Genomic DNA, 26954 nt, shown 5'->3' on the forward strand with positions numbered 1-26954 from the left:
TAAAATCACTACACATGTAGTTTTTTAAGGAGCACTTTACAATGAAAAGGGAATAAGGACAATGGACAAATGTCTTGACAGAAACTTCTAAACATAAGGATTCCTTATACATTATCATGATTATGATTTTAAGAATGACAAATCCATGATTTCTACCCTCTGAAATATAAAACTTCATATAAATAGTAAATGTTGTTGTCCGATTAGCATTTCATGTTTTGCATGTCTTGTATTCTGAAACTTTTGTCACAGACAGGACATAACTGGAGACCTTGGAGGAATTAAGCCTACTTATACATGTTATAAGCCTCATGGTGATAGTCAGTAATTTATCTGGAGGAAAATGAACAAGGAAGATACAAAAAGTGAAGGTAGTCTTCAGTTCCAGAACAGACATAGTTGTCAGAATTTTTTTTTCTTAATTATCTGGTTTATCCGTTCAAATAAAGACAGAAGAAATCTATCTATTACTAAAATATAACTGTTCTGAACTGCATTTTATTTAATGAACTTATAGCACTGTCAACATGTACAATGTACCTGACAACAAACAAGCAACAATCTTTTAGTTCACAAGTACAACAGCTTGATCCATATGTGATCCAAAATGTGCAGAATGCTATTATGGTGGGAGGTTCAAATTCACTTTATACTTCTCTACTTTGAACATTATATCCTATATCACCTTCATTGCTGGTGATCATCATGTCATGTACATGTAGAACTTATTTTTAAACTTCTATTGGAAACCAAATTGGTCAAATTTGTCTTCATAACGAGTTGAAAATATGGAATGTCTTGGACTAGGTACTGTGGCTTCCAAAGATTTAAAGATTGTCTGATGGTCTTAAATCTGTATTGTATATGACTGTTACATGTATAAATGAAAAAGGCTTTTATATCTTTGCTTTTGTACAGACATCATTGACATTTATATTAGCAAACAATTTGCATTTCCTGGCATATCTATTTGTTTGGCGGCTGAACATTTCCAAATGCATGTTTCATGTTTTTCACATCCTTTTTAGTTTTCTGATGAAAATGCTGTTGCTTCCAGTTGATACAGATTCTATAGCTGAGCCTGTGTCTGGCCATTTCTTTATGTCTAGCATGTGTGTGAATTATTCACAGTGACTCTCAATTTCATTTCCCCAAACTTTCTGTGTCTGATTCCTTTCAATAAAGCTATATAGACCAGGGAAGAATGTCTGCTCCTGAAATATCAATTTAAATATATTTATGGAATATTCTGATTTCAAAACAATGCTGACTCCATTATAAAGCTTATTTAAGATTATTTAACATCCGTTTCAGAGGAACTCATTTAATTTTTTTCTTTAATAATTATTACTAGCTTTTCCAGACTAAAAGATGAAGAAAAAATGTACATGCATGTTTGTTTAGGGTTTCCCTACCTACATGTACCCTGTTACTTAATACTAGTGTTTATTCAAACACATTTTAATTGATATGTTCCTCTGGTTAATGACAGAATGTTTTATTGTCCTTAAATAAATGTTACTTACAGATATACATGTAGGTTATCTAAAAGTAAATTTATAAATTGACACTGTGAATCCATTTCTAGGATCCACATCTTCTTATCTTTGAACATTTTTTGGGGAAATAAAAACACTGGCCCTTGAGTAATCCTTTTTGGGATTAGTCCTTGAGGTGTGGATTCCCTAATCAAATTTGTACGTACATGTATTTATTATCAGAATCTGTACACAAATCTTTAAACTTGTATTTCATTTCATTTCACATTTTTTACTTTTTGTTTAGCATCATCATTTCCAGACATTAATCTTATAAGATACCTATTGATTTTGTTTGATGGTTGGTTGTTTTCTGAACAATTTAACATACATGTATGTACTATGATAGAGATAGCCTTGTCTGTCTTGTTCTTCTATATATTGATCAAGTATATGTATTGGACATGTTGAATTTAAAGATAGAGTATTCTATCAGTCAAGAGCATAATCACTTTATCAAGTCTTCAAAATTATTTATACTAGTAATGTTACAAATGAAAACAAAGCAGTGGCGAACCCAGAAATTTTCTTCATAATGGGGGCCTGTACAGCCATGCTTCAGTGATTCCCTATATAAACAACCAAATTTTTCCAAAAAGGGGTCCTGAGCCCCCTGAACTCCCCCTCTAAATCCGCCTCTGCAAACTTACTCAATCATGTAGTTAAAGCTAAATATTTGAGTATAAAAGACTACAATAAATGGGGAATGTGTCCATAGGACACAGATGATGCCCACTCTTGCAGATCATATAAAGTTATAAAACGACATAACTGAAGAACGGTAAAAGTGATGCTACCCAAATTTGTGCTTGATCTGAGTTTTTTTGGTAATAAGTATTGTGTATAAGTTTCATAACATTTGGTTGAGGCAAACTAAAAGTTAGAGAATGGAAACGAAAAATTCAGAAATTTTACCATTTGTTCTGGAACGGTTCAAGTAACACTTTTTGCCTCTTTCAACTGATTTTTATAGTTCGTTCTAATATTGTACTGTTACACCACTGTCCCAGGTTAGGGGGAGGGTTGGGATCCCGCTAACATGTTTAACCCCTCCCCATTCTGTATGTATGTGCCTGTCCCAAGTCAGGAGCCTGTAATTCAGTGGTTGTCGTTTGTTTATGTGTTACATACTTGTCATTCGTTCATTTTTTTTTTACATAAATTAGGCCGTTAGATTTTCTCGTTTGATTGTTTTACATTGTCATTTCGGGGCCTTTTATAGCTGACTGTGAGATATGGGCTTTGCTCATTGTTGAAGGCTGTACGGTGACCTATAGTTGTTAATTTCTGTGTCATTTGGTCTCTTGTGGAGAGTTGTCTCATTAGCAATCATACCACATCTTCTTTTTTATATGTACATAAACAGGATGAAGTTATTTTTCTCACAAAGCATTAAGCTAATATTTAATGAACACTGAAACACTAATTGCCATTCTGACCCACTGTAGCCGAGTCCAAGAATAGTGAACAATTAATTTCTTTCTTGGCAGAAAATTTCCCCTAACAATTATCTGGAGCACCACATGATATCAACATGTATCAGTGTGTGACAGAAGTAAAAAAAGTATGCTGATATTAAAACTTCTTCTGCATGTGCTGGCATAAGTATACATGTATATCTTTGCAAGTACACAGTAGAATATCATTAATAAGATGACATTATGATTTATATACTATTACCAATGAATTTAGATTTATCTGATCCCATATCTTCATTGACTTTGTAAATTATAATTTTTTTGTAGGAGAATTAAAATGAAGACTTGCAATGTATTTTCTGGGATATTGTCATGTTTTTTTAAAGTACACTGTGAATCCTCCACAAAGATTTTTTTTAATAAACACTCGAGAAGTTGCCCAATGATAGAAAAATGTCAACATTTAATACTCTTATTTTCGAGAATTTACCTTTGAATGCTGACTTGATTATCGGGTAGCAGATATCTGGTATGTAAACTCTTCCATAGCCCGTTTGAAGCATGTTGGAAGCCTGACCATGCAATCTTTGATTTCCAAAATTTGTCTCTTCTCAAATTTCAATTCTTTCACTTTGTACTAAGGCAAAATTTCAGTTAATGCATTTTCTATGTTGTTTTTCCATTTCTACGTCGCCATCTTCAACATGTTCATAGGTCGCGTTTATAAGGAGCATTCTGATTGGTCGATATAAATACTTTCTGGGGTCAAATATTACGTTATATAAGGTCACAAAAGTGAAACCTTGTAGGGTACTTGTTAGATCTTCGTATGTAGTATAACGTAGTATAACGAAATCCGAGATCTATATTTTAATTAGATTGCAGACCTCAATTAAACTGATTAAAAGATTATGTCCTCATCATATGAATATCAGGCACAATCCCTCCTGTTAGGGGTTTAGTATTATACCGTCATAAAATATATGAGAAGAACATAACCCGGCCGTGTCATGCCAACAACTGGTTTTAGAATAAATGTATTTAATTCCGATGCAAAGACCCTATAAGTGAATTAATATTAAAGCCAAAATATGCAATCTTTAATGACCTGACAACAGTATCGTAACTATATCCCTTCTTAATAAATCTGTTTAAAGGTTTTGTTGGCTTTTGAGTTGAATACTGACATTTTTGTGCTTTGTAAAGAATATTACCATAAAAGATTGGATGTGAAATACCCGAACGTATAAGATATCTGCATGTTGAGTTATATTTACGAATTATGTCCTTATACCGATGATAAAATTTAGTAAATGTTTTGACTAGTTTATGATATCGAAAACCCTGGTGTAATAATTTTTCAGTAATACATAAATTTCTCTCGCTAAAATCTAATACGTTGTTACATACACGAGCGAATCGTACAAGTTGAGATATAGAACATTTACAACAACTCTTTGAAGGGTCCCGTTTGCCAACGGACTTTATTGTGAATTGTAGTTTCACTTTCCATATTCGGTATTTATTCTAATTTAAGCTCCACGTAGTAAAAATCACGTGATTCAGGAATATATAGTATCTTGGATTTAGACTATTTCTTTCTTTTCGGGCGGGGACTCCAAGCAATCAACATGCATGTGTATAACGGCACTGTAGATTTTCTTATTAAATAAAAAAAGTTGCCGGTCCGGTACATGAATAGATCGGTTAGAAATCAAAGTTTTACTTTTAATTAGATTAGAGGGTGAAAATAGAGAGCACAAAAGGGGGGGGGGGGGGTGGGGTGGGGTGGAGTGGGGGTGTTCCACAGGGAATATTTCCTTCTTATGAACTCTACATTTGAAAGGTTTATATATTTTTTTTATTTAATTGAAAGAGAGAAAAACAAATGTAAGACAAATTGTGAATGGTCTTTTCTTCCTTTCTCCCATTCCAAGAAATTGCCTCCGTTGAAATTTTGCAAACATCCCATAGAGCAAATTACATGGATGATTAATTTTGACCATTTGGTATATGGCTGTGTTTTAAGTGAGACGTACACGCGGGTCATAAATTAATTTATTGAATGAAATCAAATCTTTAACTACTAATGGATGCCGTGGGAGGTCGACCGGAATTTTTAGCGAGGATTTCTTGGCATGTTAGTAGTTTATAAATTTTGGGACAGCCCCGATATTCCGACACCCCAAAAGTCCGAACCAGCATTGGTCCGACATCCCAATAGTCCGACGCCTCATTAGTCTGAATATACAGAAAGCCAATTAAAAGGTTTGTTTGATATTAAAAGAAGGACATTGTCCTTTGTTAGAACAGGCCGATCGGATGCACGTTAACTTGGCAAAAAATGTTGGTGTATTAGTGCTAAAGTATAGGTAGCAGAACTTCATCACCACTGAGCGTAACTAAAAGTACAAAATACTTTAGTGTAGGACAGAACACTGGTCTAGAAGTGTTCTGTCGTAATTTCGCTCTTTTTCAAACAGTAAAACTGCTTCAATGATTAATTCAATGATAATTATCCACTGTTTGGCGCGTTTCACGTAAGGAATCATTATCTGCTGGGCTTTATGCTGTTCTGGTCAATAGTAATAAGGGAAAATAACACTACAAAAGAGTGCTTATATAATTAATATCATAATTTTCCTCGACATGAAAAACCAGGAGATTATAAGGTTATTGGAGTTTTGTATAAAATCATAATGTTTCTCTGCAATAAAAAATACTTCACATCCTAAAATACAAACCACTATTTAATACTTTGATAGCTGTATAAGTAACAGGAACATGTAAATACTCCTTATACATGTAGGTATGAAGCTAGAGCAGATAATTTTTAGAAAGAACTCATTATGATTGATTGTTGTTTACTTTATGTCCAATGGCAAGCATTTCATGCATGTTCAGGATGAGAACTATTTGTAATAAATATAATAGATAAGTCCTGTAATATAGGGATTACCCGGAATGAAGGACGGGGAACTTTGAATGCTACCGGGAAATGAAGGTATATTGGAAAGGGATAGAAATTTAGCCTTTCAATAGGTCACATACGCCGTAGAAGAAAAAAAAGATTATGTTTGGCAAAGGGTACCGGGGTAATCCTCTTTGTGTTCAAAATATACATGAAGTATTTGCCACTGCCCCTTGTCTCGGTTCTATGAATGTTTACCCTGAGTTTTCTATCTGTTACATGCCAAGAAATCCTCGATAAAAATTCCGGTCGACCTCCCACGGCATCCATTACGGTAGTTAAAGATTTGATTTCATTCAATAAATTAATTTATGACCCGCGTGTACGTCTCACTTAAAACACAGCCATATACCAAATGGTCAAAATTAATCATCCATGTAATTTGCTCTATGGGATGTTTGCAAAATTTCAACGGAGGCAATTTCTTGGCATGAAAGTAAAATCACAAAAATACTAAGTCTGTTATTGTGATATCGTATGGAAAAGAGCAATAACACATTATATAAGTTAAAATATTACAGAATATTAACAACAATTTAAAAAAACAAACAAACAAAAACAAATGAGAAAAAGGGGGTCCATTCCCGAAGCGCCTGTGAGTCTAACGCACCTCACCAAGTGCAGGGTCTTTAATGCCACGGTAAAACATAAGGGATATATTTTATAGTGCTAGCAAGATTATTATGGATACAAAGAGAAAATAAGTAGATGACATAACAAATCACAACTATTCCGTTATTTTCCATATTAAACTTATAATAATGTCATGTTTTTTTTCACAAATATGAAGTTGCTGAGGTCACAAAAGCTTTTTAAAAAGCTGATACTTTCGTTAATCTATTTCTGGTTCCCGGATGTAAAAGTTTTCCGCTTTTTCTCGCCGCCATATTGGACAAGGATACCAGTGACGAACTGATACCATTTACAGATTTTGGCATCGTTTTGATAGCCGTACCAGTAGCTAGTGCTGGTTACTTTGTAAGAATAACATCTTTAAAGTAATTAAAGGCTTATATTCTGAAAGAATCACCCGTCAGTTATGACAGTATATTTTATTTGTTCAGTGGGGAGTTCGACCTTCGCCCCAGTGAAGAATTTTAGCTTCAACCATGTCAACACGTGCTTTTGTAAGATTTAAAAGGATATTTCTACTCGGATACGGCATAAAGACATATAACGTAACCCTGCGCCACAAGTCTTTTAGGGTTAAGCTTTACGATTTAATTTCGCCGCATTGCTCACACTGACAGGAGTGATTCAACCCTGGAAAAATTATAATTAAACTTTGAAATAGTAACACTAACAGGTCCTCTGAAATGTGGGTATCACTTTACAAATTACAGTGATAAGAAAAAACAAATTTTGTATTTCATCATGATAGCTGTCATGGCGCAAATATTTTAGAATTTTCCTTCAAGACCATCATGACCATAGGTCACATGAAAATGCATGAAAACTGGATTCTTGCAAGGCTATTTTAATTTTTCTGTGACGCCTTCCTTGCAAGACGTCATAATTATTTGGACTAGATTCAGAGATGATGACCTCCAAAAATTCTAAAAATCCTACTTTTTGAAGGCTGTTAACATTTATCCTGATGATATTTCAGTCATGGCAAAATGTTGTCTTTTACCGGAATGTTTGCGTCATGACAGAAATTATCTAAATCCAAAGTTTATATTTTTTATCACTGAAAATTGATACCCATTTTGGGGCAATACCTACATTATTTGTAGTCCAAATAATTATCATGATTATGACATCTGGAAAAGCTATTTTAATTACATTGTATTTTCTGTGACGCCTTCCTACGACAGTGTCACAGAAAAAAAATTAAAATAGCCTTTCCAGACGTAATAATTATTTGGACTAAGCAATACCCATAAATGAGGATAGTACCCAATTTATCATGTTTATGAGGATCCTCCCCAACGTGTTTAAAGGGGCATTAGCATGCTTAGCTGTCAAATTCATGTTCATCGATTTGACTCAAATTCTTACATTTGACTTGTAACATACTAAAACGCATATCCAAATTATAAAAAGTCTCCCCTTCTTATGCCCTCTTTACAAATGGAAAAATTGCTAAATTTTTGGTTTCCGTTCTCTAACTTTAGTTTGCCTCAACCAAATGTTATGAAACTTATACACAATGCTAATTACCACAAAACTCTGATCAAGTACAAATTTGGGTAGCGTCACATTTACAGTTCTTGAGTTATGTCCCTTTATAACATTCTATGCAAGCGGGGACATCATCTGTGTCCCATGGACACATTCCCCATTTATTTTTATATCTCGTAGCTAATGCCCCTTTAAGTCACCATGGTCACCATCAGGTGAAATTCGTAACTAAATTTTCAGTAAAAAAAATTAAAGACTATATTATGTCCCAGATTTAACTACCGGGATATTAATTTCGAATGCGTTTAACGTAATAAATATGATTATATACGTAAGGGAATTTTACTCAGACTGACCAGAACAATATATGTCAAGAAATTAGTGCTGAATATTTCCCCCTATCATTTGTAACCAGGTATAAATGGTTATTCTTTATTATTAGAGTAAAATATTTAGATACAGTGTCCTAAAACTGGGAATGGTTACACTTATTTAAGTTAACCATATCTAACCAGACCTGATACACCAGGGCCCTCTGTCATAAAACTTTACACAGTACTCGGAGTACAAAATTTGTGCTCAAAACACCAAATCCAGTATTTTGATTGGCTGATTTCTGAGTCTGAGTACCATAATCGTGCTCGAAAGTTTTATGACCGCGAGGCCTTATCTCTATTTATTCCTATTGGGATAAGTTCTAAAATTACACAACTTTTCAAACCAGTTGAAGCTATCTCGCCATGGGGTCTTGTTCAAACAATATATTGTGCATAAAACTTTTCATAGAGAAATGTTTCAACCATCGTAAACACTTAAAACAAAGCATTTTCAATGACATTAATTTGTCTTTTAAAAATTGCTTCTTAATTAAACTATCAAAATTTAAAAATATATATTTCCACTTTCCAAACTTTTTCTTGATGACCTTTGTTTTGTTCCGCTTGACCTCAACATGAAGTTGTCTAAGTAACTGTTTTTCCCAGATTGGACTAAATAGCAATAAGGTGTGTTGTGTCATGATACTAGTCCAAATAATAATGAAGTATTGAAAGGCTATTTTAATTTTTCGATGTGGCTCTTTAATTCCTACATACATTGTAACAGCTTAAAATAGCCTTTTAAAACGTCATTATTATTTGCATGAGTCATGATACATGTAATTGATGCAAAAAGCTTTGACATCAAACTTTTTTTTTGTGAGGATCATTATTTAATATATTTATATAGGTAAGGTTAATGGAATAATGTACATCAAAATACAGAGGAATACTTAAAAAAATGTCAAGCTAGCACAATGTCCTGGTCAGTTCAAAGATAAGGGATTATGTTTGCCAATATAAAATTTAATGCTTTTAAAATTCATCAGAGAGGCAGCAACTCAAAGACTACTAGTGTAGTTTATTAATCATGTAAATGTCCTACTCATGAATAAATACGTATGTTTAACTATTGTGTTTATTATGTCATTGAAGAAATCATGAATTTCAGAAATATGCTGAAAATATCCATCAAATTGGCATCAATATATCAACACAAATTCGGGGTTAAAAAATTTATAGTCAGTGAAGGCGACGAGAAATTTTGGCATGTCCGCTCATCTCAGCTGCAGTCAGTGTTAAATTGCCGGGGTTCTCTGACTCGGTAAGGTGAGGCGATGAGTCCTGGACTCATGAAAATTCATCTGGACTCATTGTTTTCAAAACTAGAGAGTCCATAATGTTGTATCAAGTGACCTCATATATCATCAATTAATTTCAAAATTTATAAAATGATCTAAATTTGATGATGTTGATGTCATTTTCTTGCTCTTTTTGTTAAGGTGACTGAAATAACAAATGAATAACAAACTAAACATGTACATACATGTAGCAATAGAATTTCATCTTCTTACTGTTTGCCATAGTCATGATAGTAACTAGTTCCTGGACTCTCCTTCAAAAATCCTTAGTAAGAACCCTAATTATATTATTCTAATATTAATGCAAAGTTTTTAATAAAAATATAACTGATTGATGACCATAACAATAATAAGAATTGACATTTTAATTTTCATATTACAGTAAAACCTTATTTATTATGTGGAAATAATCATATTTAACATTTGTACTTAATATACATTGTAAGTAGGTTTGTTTCTATTTACATGCACAATGTTAACTAGGTCCATGTAACTACATGTAATATTGGAGGAACATTGTAGAGTTATCTCCCTTAGTCATCCAGTTTTTTGTCGAGCCTGCGACTTTTGTCGCAGAAAGCTCGACATAGGGATAGCGATCCGGCGGCGGCGGCGGCGGCGGCTACGGCGGCGGCGGCGGCGTTAGCTAACTTCTTAAAAGCTTTATATTTTAGAAGATGAAAGACCTGGATGCTTCATACTTTGTATATGGATGCCTCATGTTACAAAGTTTCCGTCAGTCACATGTCCAATGTCCTTGACCTCATTTTCATGGTTCAGTGACTACTTGAAAAAAAAGTTCAGATTTTTTGTAATGTTAAATTCTCTCTTATTATAAGTAATAGGATAACTATATTTGGTATGTGCGTACCTTGCAAGGTCCTCATGCCCGTCAGACAGTTTTCACTTGACCTCGACCTCATTTCATGGATCAGTGAACAAGGTTAAGTTTTCGTGGTCAAGTCCATATCTCAGATACTATAAGCAATAGGTCTAGTATATTCGGTGTATGGAAGGACTGTAAGGTGTACATGTCCAACTGGCAGGTGTCATCTGACCTTGACCTCATTTTCATGGTTCAGTGGTTATAGTTAAGTTTTTGTGTTTTGGTCTGTTTTTCTTATACTGTATGCAATAGGTCTACTATATTTGGTGTATGGAATGATTGTAAGGTGTACATGTCTAGCTGGCAGGTGTCATCTGACCTTGACCTCATTTTCATGGTTCAGTGGTCAAAGTTAAGTTTTTGAGTTTTGGTCTTTTTTTCTAATACTATATGCAATAGTTCAACTATATTTGGTGTATGGAAATATTTTATGATCTATATGTTAGTCACGCAGGTTTTATTTGACCTTGACCTCATTTTCAAGGTTCATTGCTCAGTGTTAAGTTTTTGTGTTTTCGTCTGTTTTTCTTAAACTATAAGCAATAGGTCAACTATATTTGTTGTATGGAAGAATTGTTAGCTGTACATGCCTGCCTAGCATGGTTCATCTGACCTTGACCTCATTTTCATGGTTCATTGGTCAATGTTTAGTTTACTTGGTTAATGTTAAGTTTATGTGACAGTTGTAATAAAGCTTTATATTTAGGACTATCAACATAATATCAATGATTAGTAAAGAAGGCGAGACATTTCAGCGTGTGCACTCTTGTTTTTAAATTATGTAAAAAGTAAGACGGTCATATTCTAGAATTTCTCTTGACTGTAAAAGTGAGTTAAATTGTCTATATTTCATGATTTTATATATATAGTTGACTTTAATACAATCATAAAAATCTCATTTGTCTTTTATTTTCAAAATAATGCATAAAGCTTCCAGGGACCACTTTTAAAGGCCACATTCATTTTGATATTCACATAATTAACATCTATGTGTCCCAGAGTTTTTTAATGTTTTCTGAGATTGTACAAAAATTACTTCTACAACTATTTGACTAGAACAACATGAAAAAGGGGAGATAACTCAAATTTTGAAATGAAATTAAAATTTGACAAGTGAATATAAAAGAATTTGTTGTGCAGATTCTGTCATTGTTTACATTATAGATCATTATAGGTTAGTATTAATAGTTAATATCCTTGTTCTTTGTCTCAATGGCAACAATACCTCTCCTTATTTACATAAACAATATGTAAATTATAAATGGAATACCTTACAATATTACATCTCGCACAAGTCAGAATTGTTTGTTCAGGTAGGACACCATGCCCCAATTGCACTATTATGTTTCCTTGTTCTGTTATTTACCATGAAACAGAGTTTTAGCCAAGTATATGTATTTGCTGGCATGTCAGTAACTGCAAGTAGTCCTTTGTTAATTTATGTTGATCATTGTCATTTTGCTTAGTTTCTTCTGTTTCTATTCTATCATCGGACTCCGACTTCTTTTAAACTGAGTTTTACTGTGCATAGTGATGACTGTTTGTTCATTCCACATTGGCTAGAGGTATAGGGGGAGGGTTGAGATCTCACAAAACATGTTTAACCCCGCCACATTTTTGCGCCTGTCCCAAGTCAGGAGCCTCTGGCCTTTGCTAGTCTTGTATTTTTTTAAAATTTTAGTTCTATTATATTTTTCGTAGTTTAGTGTGACGTCCATTTTCACTGAACTAGTGCACATTTTTGTTTAGGGGCCAGCTGAAGCCTGCCTCCTGGTGCAGGATTTTCTCGATGTGTTGAAGACAAATTAGTGGCCTTGGGCTGTTTTCTGCTTTCCGTCGGGTTGCTGTCTCTTTGACACATTCCCTGTTTCCATTCTCAATTTTATTTTATATTCTTGTTTTGTGCTCAAATCAGCTTTAAACTTTGTAAATGTTATCATTACGGTGGGAATTTGTATATTCACAAACTCACCCCCAAGGCATAATTAATATAAATTAAAATGAAACCAAAGTCTTATCAGCCTGTTAAATCATTTTGTTAACAAATTAATAATGAATTCTTTCTTTCTAATAGATATCAATTGGACATAAGTTTTATATTGTTTGACCAGTTACTGTTTATTCTCATGATTATTTGCATTTTAGACTGTTAGATGAGTTACTATTTAGAATCATGATTATTTGTATTTTAGACTGTAGACAAGTTACTATTTAAAATGAGGATTATTTGTATTTTAGACTGTAGCCAAGTTACTATTTAGAATCATAATTATTTGTATTTTAGACTGTAGACAAGTTACTATTTAAAATGAGGATTATTTGTATTTTAGACTGTAGACCAAGTTACTATTTAGAATCATGATTATTTATATTTTAGACTGTAGGCGATTTAGTATTTAGAATCATGATTATTTGTATTTTAGACTGTAGACAAGTTACTATTTAAAATGAGGATTATTTGTATTTTAGACTGTAGCCAAGTTACTATTTAGAATCATGATTATTTATATTTTAGACTGTAGACGATTTAGTATTTAGAATCATGATTATTTGTATTTTAGACTGTAGACAAGTTACTATTTATAATCATGATAATTTGTATTTTAGACTGTAGACAAGTTACTATTTATAATCATGATTATTTGTATTTTAGACTGTAGACGAGTTACTATTTATAATCATGATAATTTGTATTTTAGATTGTAGACTAGTTACTATTTATACTAGTAATCATGATTATTTGTAATTTAGACTGTAGACAAGTTACTATTTATAATCATGATAATTTGTATTTTAGACTCTAGACCAGCATGGCTGATCAGCAGAGAAGTCGTGTGTTCCATTTAGCTCAAGTTAAAGATGGAGAAGATGATGAAGAACAACAAAATAATATGTTCCAGCTAGCTCAGGTGAAAGAAGGTGGTGATGGAGAAGAATTAACAAACGTCTTGGTAATCATCACACAGAATGGTGTAACCCCTCTCAATCTGAATACAAACTCCGGCCAACAGATTGTAGTTGTCAATCAAGGTGATAAAGCCACACCCACTGTGGTTCTGAATCAAAATGAAAAAGCATTAACACCTAGTAAAGCCAAAGTTGAGCCACAGTTTGAAACAGATGATAAAAATCCTGTAGTTTTTAAATATGGAGATTCCCCTGTCTATCAAGATGTCAGTGTCCAAACAACAGAAATGAAAAAATACAGCCGTGCACTTCCAAACAAGAAATTTAAATGTTTGATTTGTGGAAAAGAATTGGCAAATTCGTCCATTCTTAAACGTCACATAAGAATACACACAGGCGTGAGACCATATGAGTGTTCGTTATGCCATAAAAGATTCACACAGAGTAATGATTTGACAGCTCATATGAGATCCCACACTGGGTCAAGGCCATTTAAATGTGAGGTATGTGGCAAGGGGTTCACACAACGACAAAATGTTAAAAAACACATGCTGACGCATACTGGAGAAAAGAACTATGAATGTGAACATTGTGGGAAAAGGTTCGGCAGAAAACATCACATGGAAGAACATTCCCGGATACATACAGAATCAGATATACGTTGTCAAATATGTCAGAAAGGTTTTACCGCTAACGGGCATCTTAAAAGACACATGAGAAAATATCACTATGAAGGAGATGAGCACCTCAAAGATGACATCATGAAAATTGTACAGCATGAACAATCGGAACAGGACATTGAAAATGAAATTCCTGTCGTCAACTTTGTATCTACTCAAGACGATTCTGTAGAGACGGCTACAATTGAAATTGCCAGCATCGAACCAGACCCAGCACCTCAGGTTCTCACAATTGGTCAGTTAGGGTTAGACAAACCTGTGGACGATGTACCAGAAATTCTATATAGGTGTGATTTATGTGAGAAACAGTTTAAGGATTTGTCCTTTCTGGAACGTCATCTACGTTTGCATCTTGACGGAAAACTACATAACTGTAACATTTGTCATAAAGTTTTTAATTATAAAGGCTTACTGAAGAGACACATGGTTGTTCACACTAAAGAGAAACCATGGGAGTGTAAGCAGTGTAATAAAAAGTTTACACAAAGTAACGATCTAAAGATACACATGAGACTTCACACTGGTATTAAACCATTCAAATGTGAATTCTGTCACATGGGATTTAATCAGAAACAACAACTGAAAAATCACAGACGAAAGCATACAGGAGAAAGACCTTATGGATGTGAAAAATGTGACAAACGATTTAGTCGAAGGGATCATGCTAAAGCTCACGTGAAAACACATAATAACGATCACCTTCGATGTCAAATTTGTGCATTTACAGCTAGAAATATTCTAAGTTTGCAGAAACATCTTTTGAAGCATGAGGGTGTTGAAAAGCTCTTAAAACCAAAAGATGAGTCAAATGTAGTTCGTTTGAGATGTAGGTTTTGTACGAAAACTTACAGGGATCCATTTAGACTTCAGAAGCATGAAAAACAACATGAGAATTCACGGCTCTATAATTGTAACATTTGTAAGCAGACGTATTTTAGAATCGATACGTTTGAGAAACATTGTAAAATTCATGAAAAAGACGGATTGAAAGCCATGGCAGTGCAAAATGAAACCATCAAGGAAGATGCAGAGGAATATGTGGGTACAATGATTAAAATTGAAGTTGATGATACTGAAGAGGACTACGAAGACGAGAACAATGTTTCCAATGAAATGGAAAAAGATACTGATCCATTAACTACAGTCGAAGTAACACCAGAAAATACTTCGACAGACAGTTCTAAAGATTTTGAAAAACAGTCTGTTTTAGAAGTTGGTATGATGGATTTAGACAGAGAAAATGAGAAAGACCAGAACACGGTAGAAGAAGATGAAGTTGCAGCCACTCAGAAAAATACTCTTTATTGTTGTAGTCATTGTGGGAAAATGTTACCGTGGAATGCTGACTTAGTAAAACACATGGAAATGCATCTTCCTGACAAACCTGATGAACGGCCAACAGATGTCACTAAGACGGGAATAGTACAAACCACTAATGATGGTAGATATTTATGTAGCATCTGTGGACGACATTTTACCAACCTGATAGCATTACAGAGTCATATTAAAAACATACACAACATGGATATTTCTGATTATGAACTGAATTACAAGGTAATGTCAAAAGTTAGGTAAGATTTATTGATATTTTCAAAAGAATCTTGTCCTAACCAGGGTTCTCACTAACATGACTAACTTTTCTCAGTGAATTGTACCCCTGTTAACGTGTACATATAAATATAAGAAAATGTGGTATGATTGCCAATAAGAAAACTCTCCACCAGAGACCAAATGACATAGAAGATAATATCTATAGGGTTACCAGGTTTGCCTGTTTATACAAATTCATTCGTCAAACACACATTTAATATATTGGTGTCATTTGCCTTTTAATATACTAGGTTAACATAACAATATTCATGATTTGTTTATTTTTCTGTTTAAATAAAAGGAGAGCGAAGGTGTTGTCATGACAGCTGAGGAAATTAAAGAAATTGAGAAACAGATTCAAGAAAATTTGAGATTTACCGGCTGTTACAGTGTACTAAAGAATGCATCGAAGCGACATACGAGAAGTGTAAAGGGAGACGACAAAGAAAAGCCTATCTACCAATGTGAAATCTGTGCTAAAGTGGTGAAGAGGAAGGAGAACTTAGAAAGGCACAGAAAACTTCACAATATAATACATAAATGTGACATCTGTAACAAGATCTTTAAACAGAGAAACCATTTGGAGACTCACAGACTCATTAAACATGATACTCAAGGTAAAGTTAGTCAGTAGTGGTATAGTAATGTTTAAACAGATAAAACATATGGTTTCTGATTTTGAAATTATGGTCTGTTGATTTTGAATATTATGGTGAACACCCCCATCCCCCCATAATGTAATAGAATGATCCACATTGTTATTAGAAATAAAAGCCAAGTCACTAAAATGTAACTAATTACTGCACTGGCAATTTAGAGTCGAACAACAAATGAAAAATGAAGGTAACAGTTTTTATGCTCCATTTATGGGCATTATGTTTTTCGCTCTGTACGTCCGTTCGTCCGTCTGTCTGTCCCGCTTCAGGTTAAAGATTTTGGTTAAAAGTTTTTGATCAAGGTAGTTTTTGATGAAGTTGAAGTCCAATCACCTTGAAACTTAGTACACATGTATCCTATAGCTATAATATGATCTTTCTAATTTTAATACCAAATTAGAGTTTTGACCCCAATTTCACGGTCCACTGAACATGGAAAATGATAGTGCGAGTGGGGCATCCATTTACTATGGACACATTCTAGTTTTTTTTTATTTAAAGAAGCATGAAAACACAATAAATCTTTATACATGTAGTTAGGAATGGATCATTTGATTTCTAGTTCTTGACTAAAATAAGATGTTTCTGATGATTGGAGCACCACTTTTATCACAGCCTTATAAAAAGAGACTCTCGAAACCATTGTTCTGTAGGAAGAGGAGTTCTATCATTCCATAAGTGTGTTAAAATATCATTGAGAATGAATATTGATCATACTCACTATAATGTAGTTCAAAAATTTTTGTGTGCATTTATCATTCAAATTATTGAACCATAGACAAAAAAGCAAAATTAATTATTGCAATTGCAGAAAATGCTGCAAAGTTATAATGCTTTCAAAATCTTAAATGGGATTTTATATTTTTGAGAAACCTATTCTGTAGCAAATTTCGTAATTATAAAAACATCACAAAATTTTCTGAATTTACATCTTATTTGTTTCACCTATTATCTGTTCTTTATTTTGCTGTACATGCATGTAATATTTATCACTGGAATTTAAGCACAATCGATCAATCTTTCATTTATTTAACAGGAGGTGAACCCATAACCCCTACAGTACACGAATGTGATGAACCTGGTTGTAAGAAGTATTTCAATAAACGCTTCAATCTTCTACGTCATCAGCTTATTCATCGTAAGAAAACAGACGGAGAAAGTCAGGATGAATCAATGGAAGATGATGATATGTTGATGGTCTATGAATGCCGAAAGTGTTATGAAGCTTTCATGTCACTGGATGAGTTAGAAATACATGTGAATGAAAATCACTCGGATGATACAGAACAAAATGGCAGCCATGATGATTCAGCAGAAGAGTCAAAGTTAATTGAAGATGAGGCTAATATATCTACAGGAGATGCTGTGCAGAATGAAGAAGAAGTTGTGCCTGTTGAGATAGATATAAGTACTTTGGAAACTGTTTCATCTGAAGCCCTGTTAGATGGAAATAATCAGTCAGAAGGGGAGGTCAATGTACCATCATTAGTTGAAGAAGTGCCACAAAATTTCCATATTGGAGGCAGCTCAGGTCAAGAGGTCATTGAGTTATCCAGTGGAAACATTCCAATTGTAATGAATGACAGCCAAGGTCAAGAGGTCATAATACAGATTCCGCAGGATATGAACTCTGGTGAGGAGAATGTTTATCAATGTCAGATAGTTAAATCTAGTGACGACGGGAGTTCTGAAGGGGTACCAGTTTATATCACACAACACATGGTGACAACAGATCCTTCAGAGACGGCGCATTCCACAATCACCATGACAACAGTTTCCTCGGAGACAAGTACAGCAGATTCAATAACAATAGATACATTGCCAGACACGACAGACAATGATAATAATGCAGCTATCGCCATGGTTGCACTGTCTACAGACAGTAGTCAATATATTGAAGATGATCATTCTTATATATAGTCTTAATAGTGCTTAATATTTGTATTCAGTTTTCTATTACACTACAGCTGCATTTTTCTTTTTTCCTTCTGGCCACTATTGGAAGCAAATGCAACTTATGTCCACTCAGATTTAATTTAGACTGTTCCAATCTAATTTTTAGTACCAATTGTAGCAATTTCAGTTAAAAGTACCCATAAGTATTTTGAGGGTGTTGTTTGAAATTAGATTTTACTTTATCATTTGAGTTAATTGCTTCCAGTATCAGTTTATGCCAACAAAAATTATGTCTTCACCCAGTGAACCATTCTGCTAATCTGATTCAAATAAAAAGCCTGTGTTCACACTTTGCTATTAAACAAGGCTCTGACATTACTCTGTTCTACTTTCTGTTCTGGTAACATCAGCCAATGAAATTTCTCCAAACTTTTGAAGTTGTTTGTGTATCATTATAACAAACTTGAGGATCCCGAAAGGTATTTAAAACAAAAGGTAGAATGTAGCATTGTCAGATCCCTGTAAGGTATTTAAAACAAAAGGTAGAATGTAGCATTGTCAGATCCCTGTAAGGTATTTAAAACAAAAGGTAGAATGTAGCATTGTCAGATCCCTGTAAGGTATTTAAAACAAAAGGTAGAATGCAGCATTGTCAGATCCCTGTAAGGTATTTAAAACAAAAGGTAGAATGTAGCATTGTCAGATCCCTGTAAGGTATTTAAAACAAAAGGTAGAATGTAGCATTGTCAGATCCCTGTAAGGTATTTAAAACAAAAGGTAGAATGTAGCATTGTCAGATCCCTGTAAGGTATTTAAAACAAAAGGTAGAATGTAGCATTGTCAGATCCCTGTAAGGTATTTAAAACAAAAGGTAGAATGTAGCATTGTCAGATCCCTGTAAGGTATTTAAAACAAAAGGTAGAATGCAGCATTGTCAGATCCCTGTAAGGTATTTAAAACAAAAGGTAGAATGTAGCATTGTCAGATCCCTGTAAGGTATTTAAAACAAAAGGTAGAATGTAGCATTGTCAGATCCCTGTAAGGTATTTAAAACAAAAGGTAGAATGTAGCATTGTCAGATCCCTGTAAGGTATTTAAAACAAAAGGTAGAATGTAGCATTGTCAGATCCCTGTAAGGTATTTAAAACAAAAGGTAGAATGTAGCATTGTCAGATCCCTGGGAAGGATGGCAATATGATCTGTATATCTATCAGTTCGTCATTCTTCCTTCGTTGAAGCAGCTTCTTATAGTTTATATGTTTCACGTGTTTGCCTGTATCATGCAAACATTACCATGATTGTATATAATTTCATTCCAGACACAAATTGTATCAATTTTTTTGTATCATTAGTTAAAATAGTAAACATTTATGATTCAAGCTACACAAAAATGTACATTAGTGTTAAAAAAAGAACTGAATTTCCTGTATTACAAATTTATTTTTACATAAGATACATTGAGAGAGATATTACATGTATAATGTTGAAAGTGCTCACTGGTTACTTCAAAATGTAAAAATTGCTCTTGAATGCAGTTATGTTATTGAAGGTATGACCAGAAATAATTTTTTTGGACTAGAATTATGTTAACATAAATCAGAACCTTTTAAGTAGGGGGGGGGGGGGGGGGGGGGGTGTTGAATTTTCTAGGAAAAGGGTTGGAATTAAATTCATTCTTCCTGTATGTTATATATATTGTAAATAACAAATAAGTTTTTAATGTGGGAATCGAATTGGATGGTTATACATTTTTGGTTAAGCATTTAAGTCTAGAACATTTCCCTTTGTCATTTTTGTTTGTAGTCTATGAAAATAAAGGTTTTTTGCGAAATAAAATCATTTTTCCTACCAGTCCTACATTTTGTAACTTCCTTTTCTATTTTGTTCTGCAAGGAGACAGGAAACAAGAATAATTTCTATTTAGCTGCCATGATATATCAGGGTTCTCACTTAGGTGAGTCCATGAATCCTGGACTCATGAACATCTGTTTAGACTCATCATTTTCAAAACTGGTGAGTCCAAAGATGGATCAAGATTGTACATGTATCAACTGAACACATATACCATCATATTATCACAAAAGTTCAAAAATAATCTAAATTTCATGTCATTTCCTTGCTCTATTTTTGTCATGGTGACTGAAATTATAAACGATATGGCACTACAATTTTATTTCTCACTGTTGGACACGCCATTATCAAAACTGACCAGTCCCTGAACTCGCTTTAAAAAATCCTTAGTGAGAACCCTGGATATATGATATATCCAAGAGCACTGAAAGTGATGTTCAAACCAACAATCAATCAATCAAGTGCAGATTACTTGTCATACAATAAACTATCTGTATCTTTAGGGGGAGAGTTGTTGAGTATATTATTTTTCAGATGTATGAGTCCAGGGTGTAATTTCACCATGTTTTAATGTTTTATACTTATTGTCATTCCATGGTAAAACATGTTAAAAGAAAAATATTTAAACAAATACAGCTATGTTGTATTTTAATTCTAGATTCAGATTCAACATTTTATTCTGTTAACTTGAGAAATTTTGTTGTAGCATTTATTATTCAGAGGTTTCTTATTGCTAATATTTTATAGATTTTTGGGTAGGAGCTAAAGATAAAACATTAAAATAAGTGAAATTTTCCTTAAAACATGTTTTTTTGTCCCCATTAAAAAATTACTTGGAATGAAGGTTTTTTTTTCACCTCAAACAATTTTCTTTAAACAGAAAAACTGTTACCAGTGGTGGATCCAGAAATTTTCATAAGGGGGGCCCACTGACTGCCATAAGAGGGGACCTGCTTAGTCATGCTTCAGTGATTCCCTAAATAATCAACAAAATTTTCCTTCAAAAAGGGGGGGGGTAGGTCTGGGCACCCTGGGCCCCCCTAAATCCACCTCTGGTTACCTATGAATAGAAATAATTAGAGAAGAAATTTGTTAACTCCTGTTTACTTTTAAATTCATCAGAAATTACATGTTGATATTAGGATTTTTTTCATTGAATACATTAGGACTGTTCAGTGTTAACACTTGAGGGAAGAAAGTTTTACAGGTTTCCACTTATCAAATCATTCCTGATGAAAAATTTGAATGAGAAAATGAAATGGCTGTAGACAACCAGTTTTGATTATCTGAAGCTGCTCAGAAAACTTTGATATTTTTTTCTTCAGAATAGGGAGATTTAACCTTTAATGAAAAGAGACTACTCTGCATGAGTATTTAGAAACTTGGGAACTCTTCACATAGATCAAAACATACATTTGCCATTGGTGCAATATGATGAGATTTAATTAAAATTTTGATACATGGATCCTCAGAAGATATTGAAGAGTTACTTCCCATAGCATCTTACATTGATTGTAAGTCTTACTTGAATTGATAATTGTATTTATTTAGTTAAGTTATAAACAAACTACTATTGTTATTGGAATAAATTTAACTATTGGTATAATGTTTTCTTTTCCCTTTAAAAAAAAGTCGGCAAGATTAAAATAAACAGCTGCGCCATGAGCACATGATACGCCCGTCTTCTTGTGTGTGAATTTTTATGCAATAATCATAAATAGTATCTGACATGCGAAAATCCCCTTTTTTTACAAAAAACTCAATATCTCTAAAATAAAATTTTGAATCAAAACCAAAAAGTATACAGATCTTGAGATTAATATAACTAAGAAGTTTGTAAAATTTTAAGCAATAATCATAAATCGTTTTTGAGATACAGCGCGACATGTGAAAACCCCCTTTTAAAAAAAAATAAATCAATATCTCAAAAATAAAATTTTGGATCATCACCAAAAAGTATACAGATCTTAAGATTAATATAACTAAGAAGTGTGTAAAGTTTTAAGCAATAATCATAATTGTTTTTGAGATACGGCGCGACATGTGAAAAACCCGACCCCCTTTTTTAACAAAATATTCAATATCTCTTAAATAAAATTTTGAATCATCACCTAAAGGATATAGGGATTTAGATTAATATAACTAAGAAGTGTGTAAAGTTTTAAGCAATAATCATAAATTGTTTTTGAGATACGGCGCGACATGTGAAAAAAACACACACCTGTTTTAGTTACTGTCCCGTAACTCAAAAAGTTTTCATCTTATTTTCACCAAAAAGTATACAGATCGTTTGACCATCATAAGAAACAACTATTTTAAGTTTCATGAAATTTGGATAAGTTGTTCTCAAGTTACGGTGCGACATGTTTACACTGGACAGACAGACGGACAGACGACATTTGTATACCATAATAAGTCCCGTCGAAATTTTGACGTGCGTATAAAAAAGAAAAAGGAGCTATGGAATGATTACCAATGAGACAACTACAGTAAACTATAATTGCTTACACCCACACAATTCAGTCTCTGGTGGATAGTTGTCTTATTGGTAATCATTCCATAGCTCCTTTTTCTTTAAAAAAGAAAAAGGAGCTATGGAATGATTACCAATGAGATTTTAAAGAAAAAGGAGCTATGGAATGATTACCAATGAGACAACTATCCACCAGAGACTGAATTGTGTGGGTGTAAGCAATTATAGGTTACTGTAAGGCCTTCAACAATCAGCAAACCAGTAGTGTATAGTAAGCTATGTAAGGCCTCAACATGACAAAATGTCAAACAATTCAAACAAGAATACCAACAGCCTGATTTAGGATAAAACATCATTCGAAAACAAATATGATGGAAAACAACCATCCAACAACCTCAGCAAGACCAGTATTTTAAGTCGCATGGTCCATATCTACATGACAATCACTTGTGACTACCAATTGTTAAGCTTATAAGTTTGCCAATTTTAGTTCTTTCATTTAACAGATATGAAATGATTTTTCTCATCATCAATTCTGCTAAATTTGGTTTCAATAACAGGTTACAAATGTAACATAGAGATAAGTCTCACTTGCACAATCTTTTACAATTTTGGAAGCCACTGAAGCTTGAATTAGCATGACAAATGTCAATTCCACGATGAGTTTATCCACAACTATTGTTGCAAGTTGAGACAAACATTTGCATATTGGTTAAGAACAGTGCTACCAGAATTTATCCTGAAAAAAGTTTGCTGAAATTCCTAGCTCATCTGTCAAAAAATGATAGTTTGCTCAAAATATGAGCTGTGTCGGATAAAAATCACCTTATGCAAATGAATATCAAAACATCTATTAACCTATTTCGGGTTGAAAATATCTACGGAAAGCTGTAACTGTTTGAAAATTGAGTTGTTATAAGAACCCTACATAACAGACCAAAATTCATCTTTTATTTCGTATTTGAATGTTCCAAAAGCAATTAAAGTCTCATACATGTACACTTATATAAGGTCGATTTCGATCCAATGCATCTCGCATACAAACATTTCTAATTTTGTGCTATATGAACTTAATTAAAGCATTCCTTTGTCTGACCTGCAAAGAATGTCAAAGATTGCCAAGTAAAGGGATATTAATCTGGTATCAATGGCATAAACAAGGGCAGTAGAGCTGGATAACCCATATTTATATAGTTACCAAATGGACTGCCTTTTCCATCTGCCATATGCCCATTGCCCTTGACCTTATTTTCATGGTTCAATGACTGAGCAAAATTATATAGAAACGGTAATTTAAGTAGTAGTAAGTTGACTGTAACAGATCATATATTTGTGGCCAATTGAATCATTGCAATGTGTATTTGTCTAACAGGGTTTTTTTTACCTTGACCTCAATTTATGGTTCATTGATCAACATACAATTTTGAGTTTAGGTCTGTCTCTCCAGCACTGCAAGTCATTGGTCAACAATTTTTGTCTTAACAATTGTAAGGACAATATTGAATTACCGTTGAAATCATTTTCATGATTCATTTATTCTTTATATCAATATTTTCTCAGTCACTTAGTCTTATGAGTACATATTTTAATTGGTCAACTATCTTTTGTCTGCAGAATCTTCATATAGGGTCCAATTGACTGTTTGATAGGATAAACCCATTCTGTTCTGTGATTCCTTTCATATATTATATATATATATTTTTAAATGAAACATTATCTCACTTACTTTTAGTTATTTGTTGAAAATATTTGGTGTATTGAATTATTACAAGATTACATTTAAAAATAATAAAGATGTGGTATGATTACCAATGAAACAACTATCCACCAAGGACCAATAGACGTAGGTGTTAGCAATTAAGGTCATGCACCGTACGGCCTTTAATAATGGTCCCTTTTTCCCCGAATGTGACCTACCGAATTAAGTTTATCACCGGGTTTGTACTTACATGAGCAACACAATGGGTGCCACATGTGGAGCAGGATCTGCCTACCCTCTGAGATCACCCCTCGTTTTTTGTGGGGTTCGTGTTGTACAGTCTATGTTGTGTTTTATGTACTGTTGTCTTTTCTTTTTTATCTATGGTGTTGTCAGTTTATTTTTGACTTGAGTTTGAATGTCAATTGTGTAATGTTTGTCGCTGGACTTTTAAACACTAATTCGTTCTTCTTGACCATGCGGTTCATCAATGACCCCATCCATATTGGAAATTGTAAATAGTATTGCCGATTTTCTTTGATCTTGTTTCACTCACAGGGTCAAAGTTCATCAGCTGATGAAACCAAAAGGAGTTTGAATATTAAAGAATCTGAATTGTGCACTAAATTTTACATTATTTTGCAGCAATTTTACTAGATGCGAACAAAAGTAAGATACTCGTTTCTTAAAATTGCTGTTAGGGACCATTTTGATTTGTTACTGCAAAAATATTCATTTAAATAACCATTGATATCAGCAAGACCGTATACTAGGATTTCTTCCATTTTCATTAATTTTGTGGACAATTTGCAGAAAGCTTTCAAATAGCAATTTTAATCGATGTTATTGAAATAAATAGGCATTTATGAATATGCCAAAATATATACCAAGAATTATAACACAAGTCTGTTACAAACTCAATTGATACCGTGACGTATGAAGCTATGGTTCTTGGCAAGCCGTTTTACTATTTATTCTAGCTTCAAGATATCTAATAAACTTTATAAGATATCTCATATAGTTTATAAGATATCTTATATAGCATGTATAGTTTATAAGATATCTTATATAGTTTATGATTTATAAGATATCTTATATAGTTTATGATTTATAAGATATCTTATATAGTTTATGATTTATAAGATATCTCATAATTTTCTTTATAAGATATCTTCTAAATTATATGAGATATCTTATAAAGTATTTAAGATATCTTATAAAATATATGAGATATCTTATAAAGTATGTAAGATATCTTGAAGTTAGAATAAATAGAAAAACGGCTTGCCATACTTTGATACTGTAAATTTTGGAAATATTGCAGAACATTGAAAATGGTCCTAGTGAAATAGGGAAATTTGATATACATCTTTAGCACTAGTACTGATTTATATCCGATCAATAACTTCTGCCACAACCTTTTTGTTGGTAGGACCATACTATACTTATAGGGGTCAACAGTTTCATAGATAGGATGCATATACTGATCAGTGATAGCAGAAACATATATAATCAGGGGCGGATCCAGGATTTTAGGTAAGAAGGACGCAAACTTAAATTTTTTTATGTAAAATTATTGAAACATTCTTCATTAAGCTGAGAACAACACATGCTTTGCAAATTTTAGGGGGAGTGCGCACGCCCCCGCCTGAATCCACCCCTGGTAATTATGATTATGTGCCATATGATGTGATTTGAGCGACCTAGTTCTGCTGCAGACAACTTGATTTTTAAGATGAAGAGATGATTAATTTGATATTTTGAAACTAGTATGAATTCAATTGTCAAAAATAAACATACATATTTGCTCGAAATCACATTCGGCGTCTTTTCGTCTTCCGACTAAAATCTACAGGAATCTATAGCGTAAAAAAAGCCGGGTCATCCATACCAAAGATCAATTGCTACTTTCGCAAAATTAGGTTTACAACCAGAACCAGACTTGTGCTGACCATTTAATTTTACCAGCAATGAACTTCATTTACTTAATTTTATCAAGATTATTTTCAGAAAATATCAGGTGTGTGAAACTAAACATACAACTGTGGTAAATGTAATGTTAATCTGAATTAAAATGATGAACTGGCCAGTTAGATAGCAATTTCTTTTTACCAATTCTGACATTGGATACATGTTACACACATATGGAAAGACGGTAACTAGTTTTATGATTCCCGTGGTATACGTTGGCAATGAAATGTCCAATTATCTGGTCAAATGGGCTGTCAATGAACTAGAATCTCCATCATCAGATTGAAAAGGCGGTCCTTTATTTTACACATTTCCATCACAGATAGGACGGTCGGTCAACATGGTTAACTAGTTGTAAACTTCTATGTCATTTGTTCTCTGGTGGAGAGTTGTCTAATTGTCAATTATACCACATCTTCTTATTTTTATAGTAAAGACTTTTACCTTCATCAGGAACGTATATTAAACTTCTAATATTATTGTTGATTCACGTTTACTTTATTGTGAATCATTGTTATAATAGAAAGAATATCGTACAAGGGGCCTCGGTGGCCGAGTGGTCTAAGTAGTTACTACTGTAATCACTAGCCAGTCAACACTGAGGTTGGGAGTTCGA

At 33.3% G+C, this 26954-nt stretch overlaps 1 protein-coding gene and 1 long non-coding RNA gene across 8 annotated transcripts; one reads left to right on the forward strand and one right to left on the reverse strand.

Moving 5' to 3' along the window:
* Window positions 1–461: 461 nt before the first annotated feature.
* Window positions 462–3834, reverse strand: LOC127700160 (uncharacterized). The gene is made up of 2 exons (XR_007981478.1): window positions 3447–3834; window positions 462–1214 (listed from the first exon to the last, which is right to left on the reverse strand). It is a non-coding gene; the product is annotated as an uncharacterized LOC127700160 (long non-coding RNA).
* Window positions 3835–6805: 2971 nt separating this feature from the next.
* On the forward strand, window positions 6806–21801 carry LOC127700161 (zinc finger protein 600-like). Of its 7 annotated transcripts, none has more exons than XR_007981479.1 (5): window positions 6806–6905; window positions 13413–15756; window positions 16094–16409; window positions 17485–19246; window positions 19294–21801. XR_007981479.1 is itself a non-coding variant. In XM_052203576.1 (4 exons), the coding sequence occupies exons 2-4, from the start codon at window positions 13426–13428 to the stop codon at window positions 18366–18368; spliced, it is 3531 nt and encodes a 1176-aa protein (XP_052059536.1). In that variant the 5' UTR covers window positions 6806–6905; window positions 13413–13425; the 3' UTR covers window positions 18369–21801. The 7 variants fall into 7 exon arrangements, 1 of the variants encoding a protein (XP_052059536.1); XR_007981482.1 differs by having other exon boundaries at window positions 17485–19199; XR_007981480.1 differs by having other exon boundaries at window positions 17485–18964; window positions 19012–21801.
* Window positions 21802–26954: the final 5153 nt, after the last annotated feature.

The sequence above is a fragment of the Mytilus californianus genome, unplaced genomic scaffold (assembly GCF_021869535.1).
Source record: "Mytilus californianus isolate M0D057914Y unplaced genomic scaffold, xbMytCali1.0.p SCAF_49, whole genome shotgun sequence".
NCBI lineage: Eukaryota > Metazoa > Mollusca > Bivalvia > Mytilida > Mytilidae > Mytilus > Mytilus californianus.

Bases quoted from the DNA above. Each gene is read 5' to 3' on its own strand.
- LOC127700161 (XM_052203576.1), top strand. From the start codon at position 13,426: ATGGCTGATCAGCAGAGAAGTCGTGTGTTCCATTTAGCTCAAGTTAAA. The intron at 15,757-16,093 runs GTAATGTCAAAA...TTTAAATAAAAG, and splicing joins ATTATGAACTGAATTACAAG to GAGAGCGAAGGTGTTGTCAT. The intron at 16,410-17,484 runs GTAAAGTTAGTC...TTTATTTAACAG, and splicing joins CATTAAACATGATACTCAAG to GAGGTGAACCCATAACCCCT.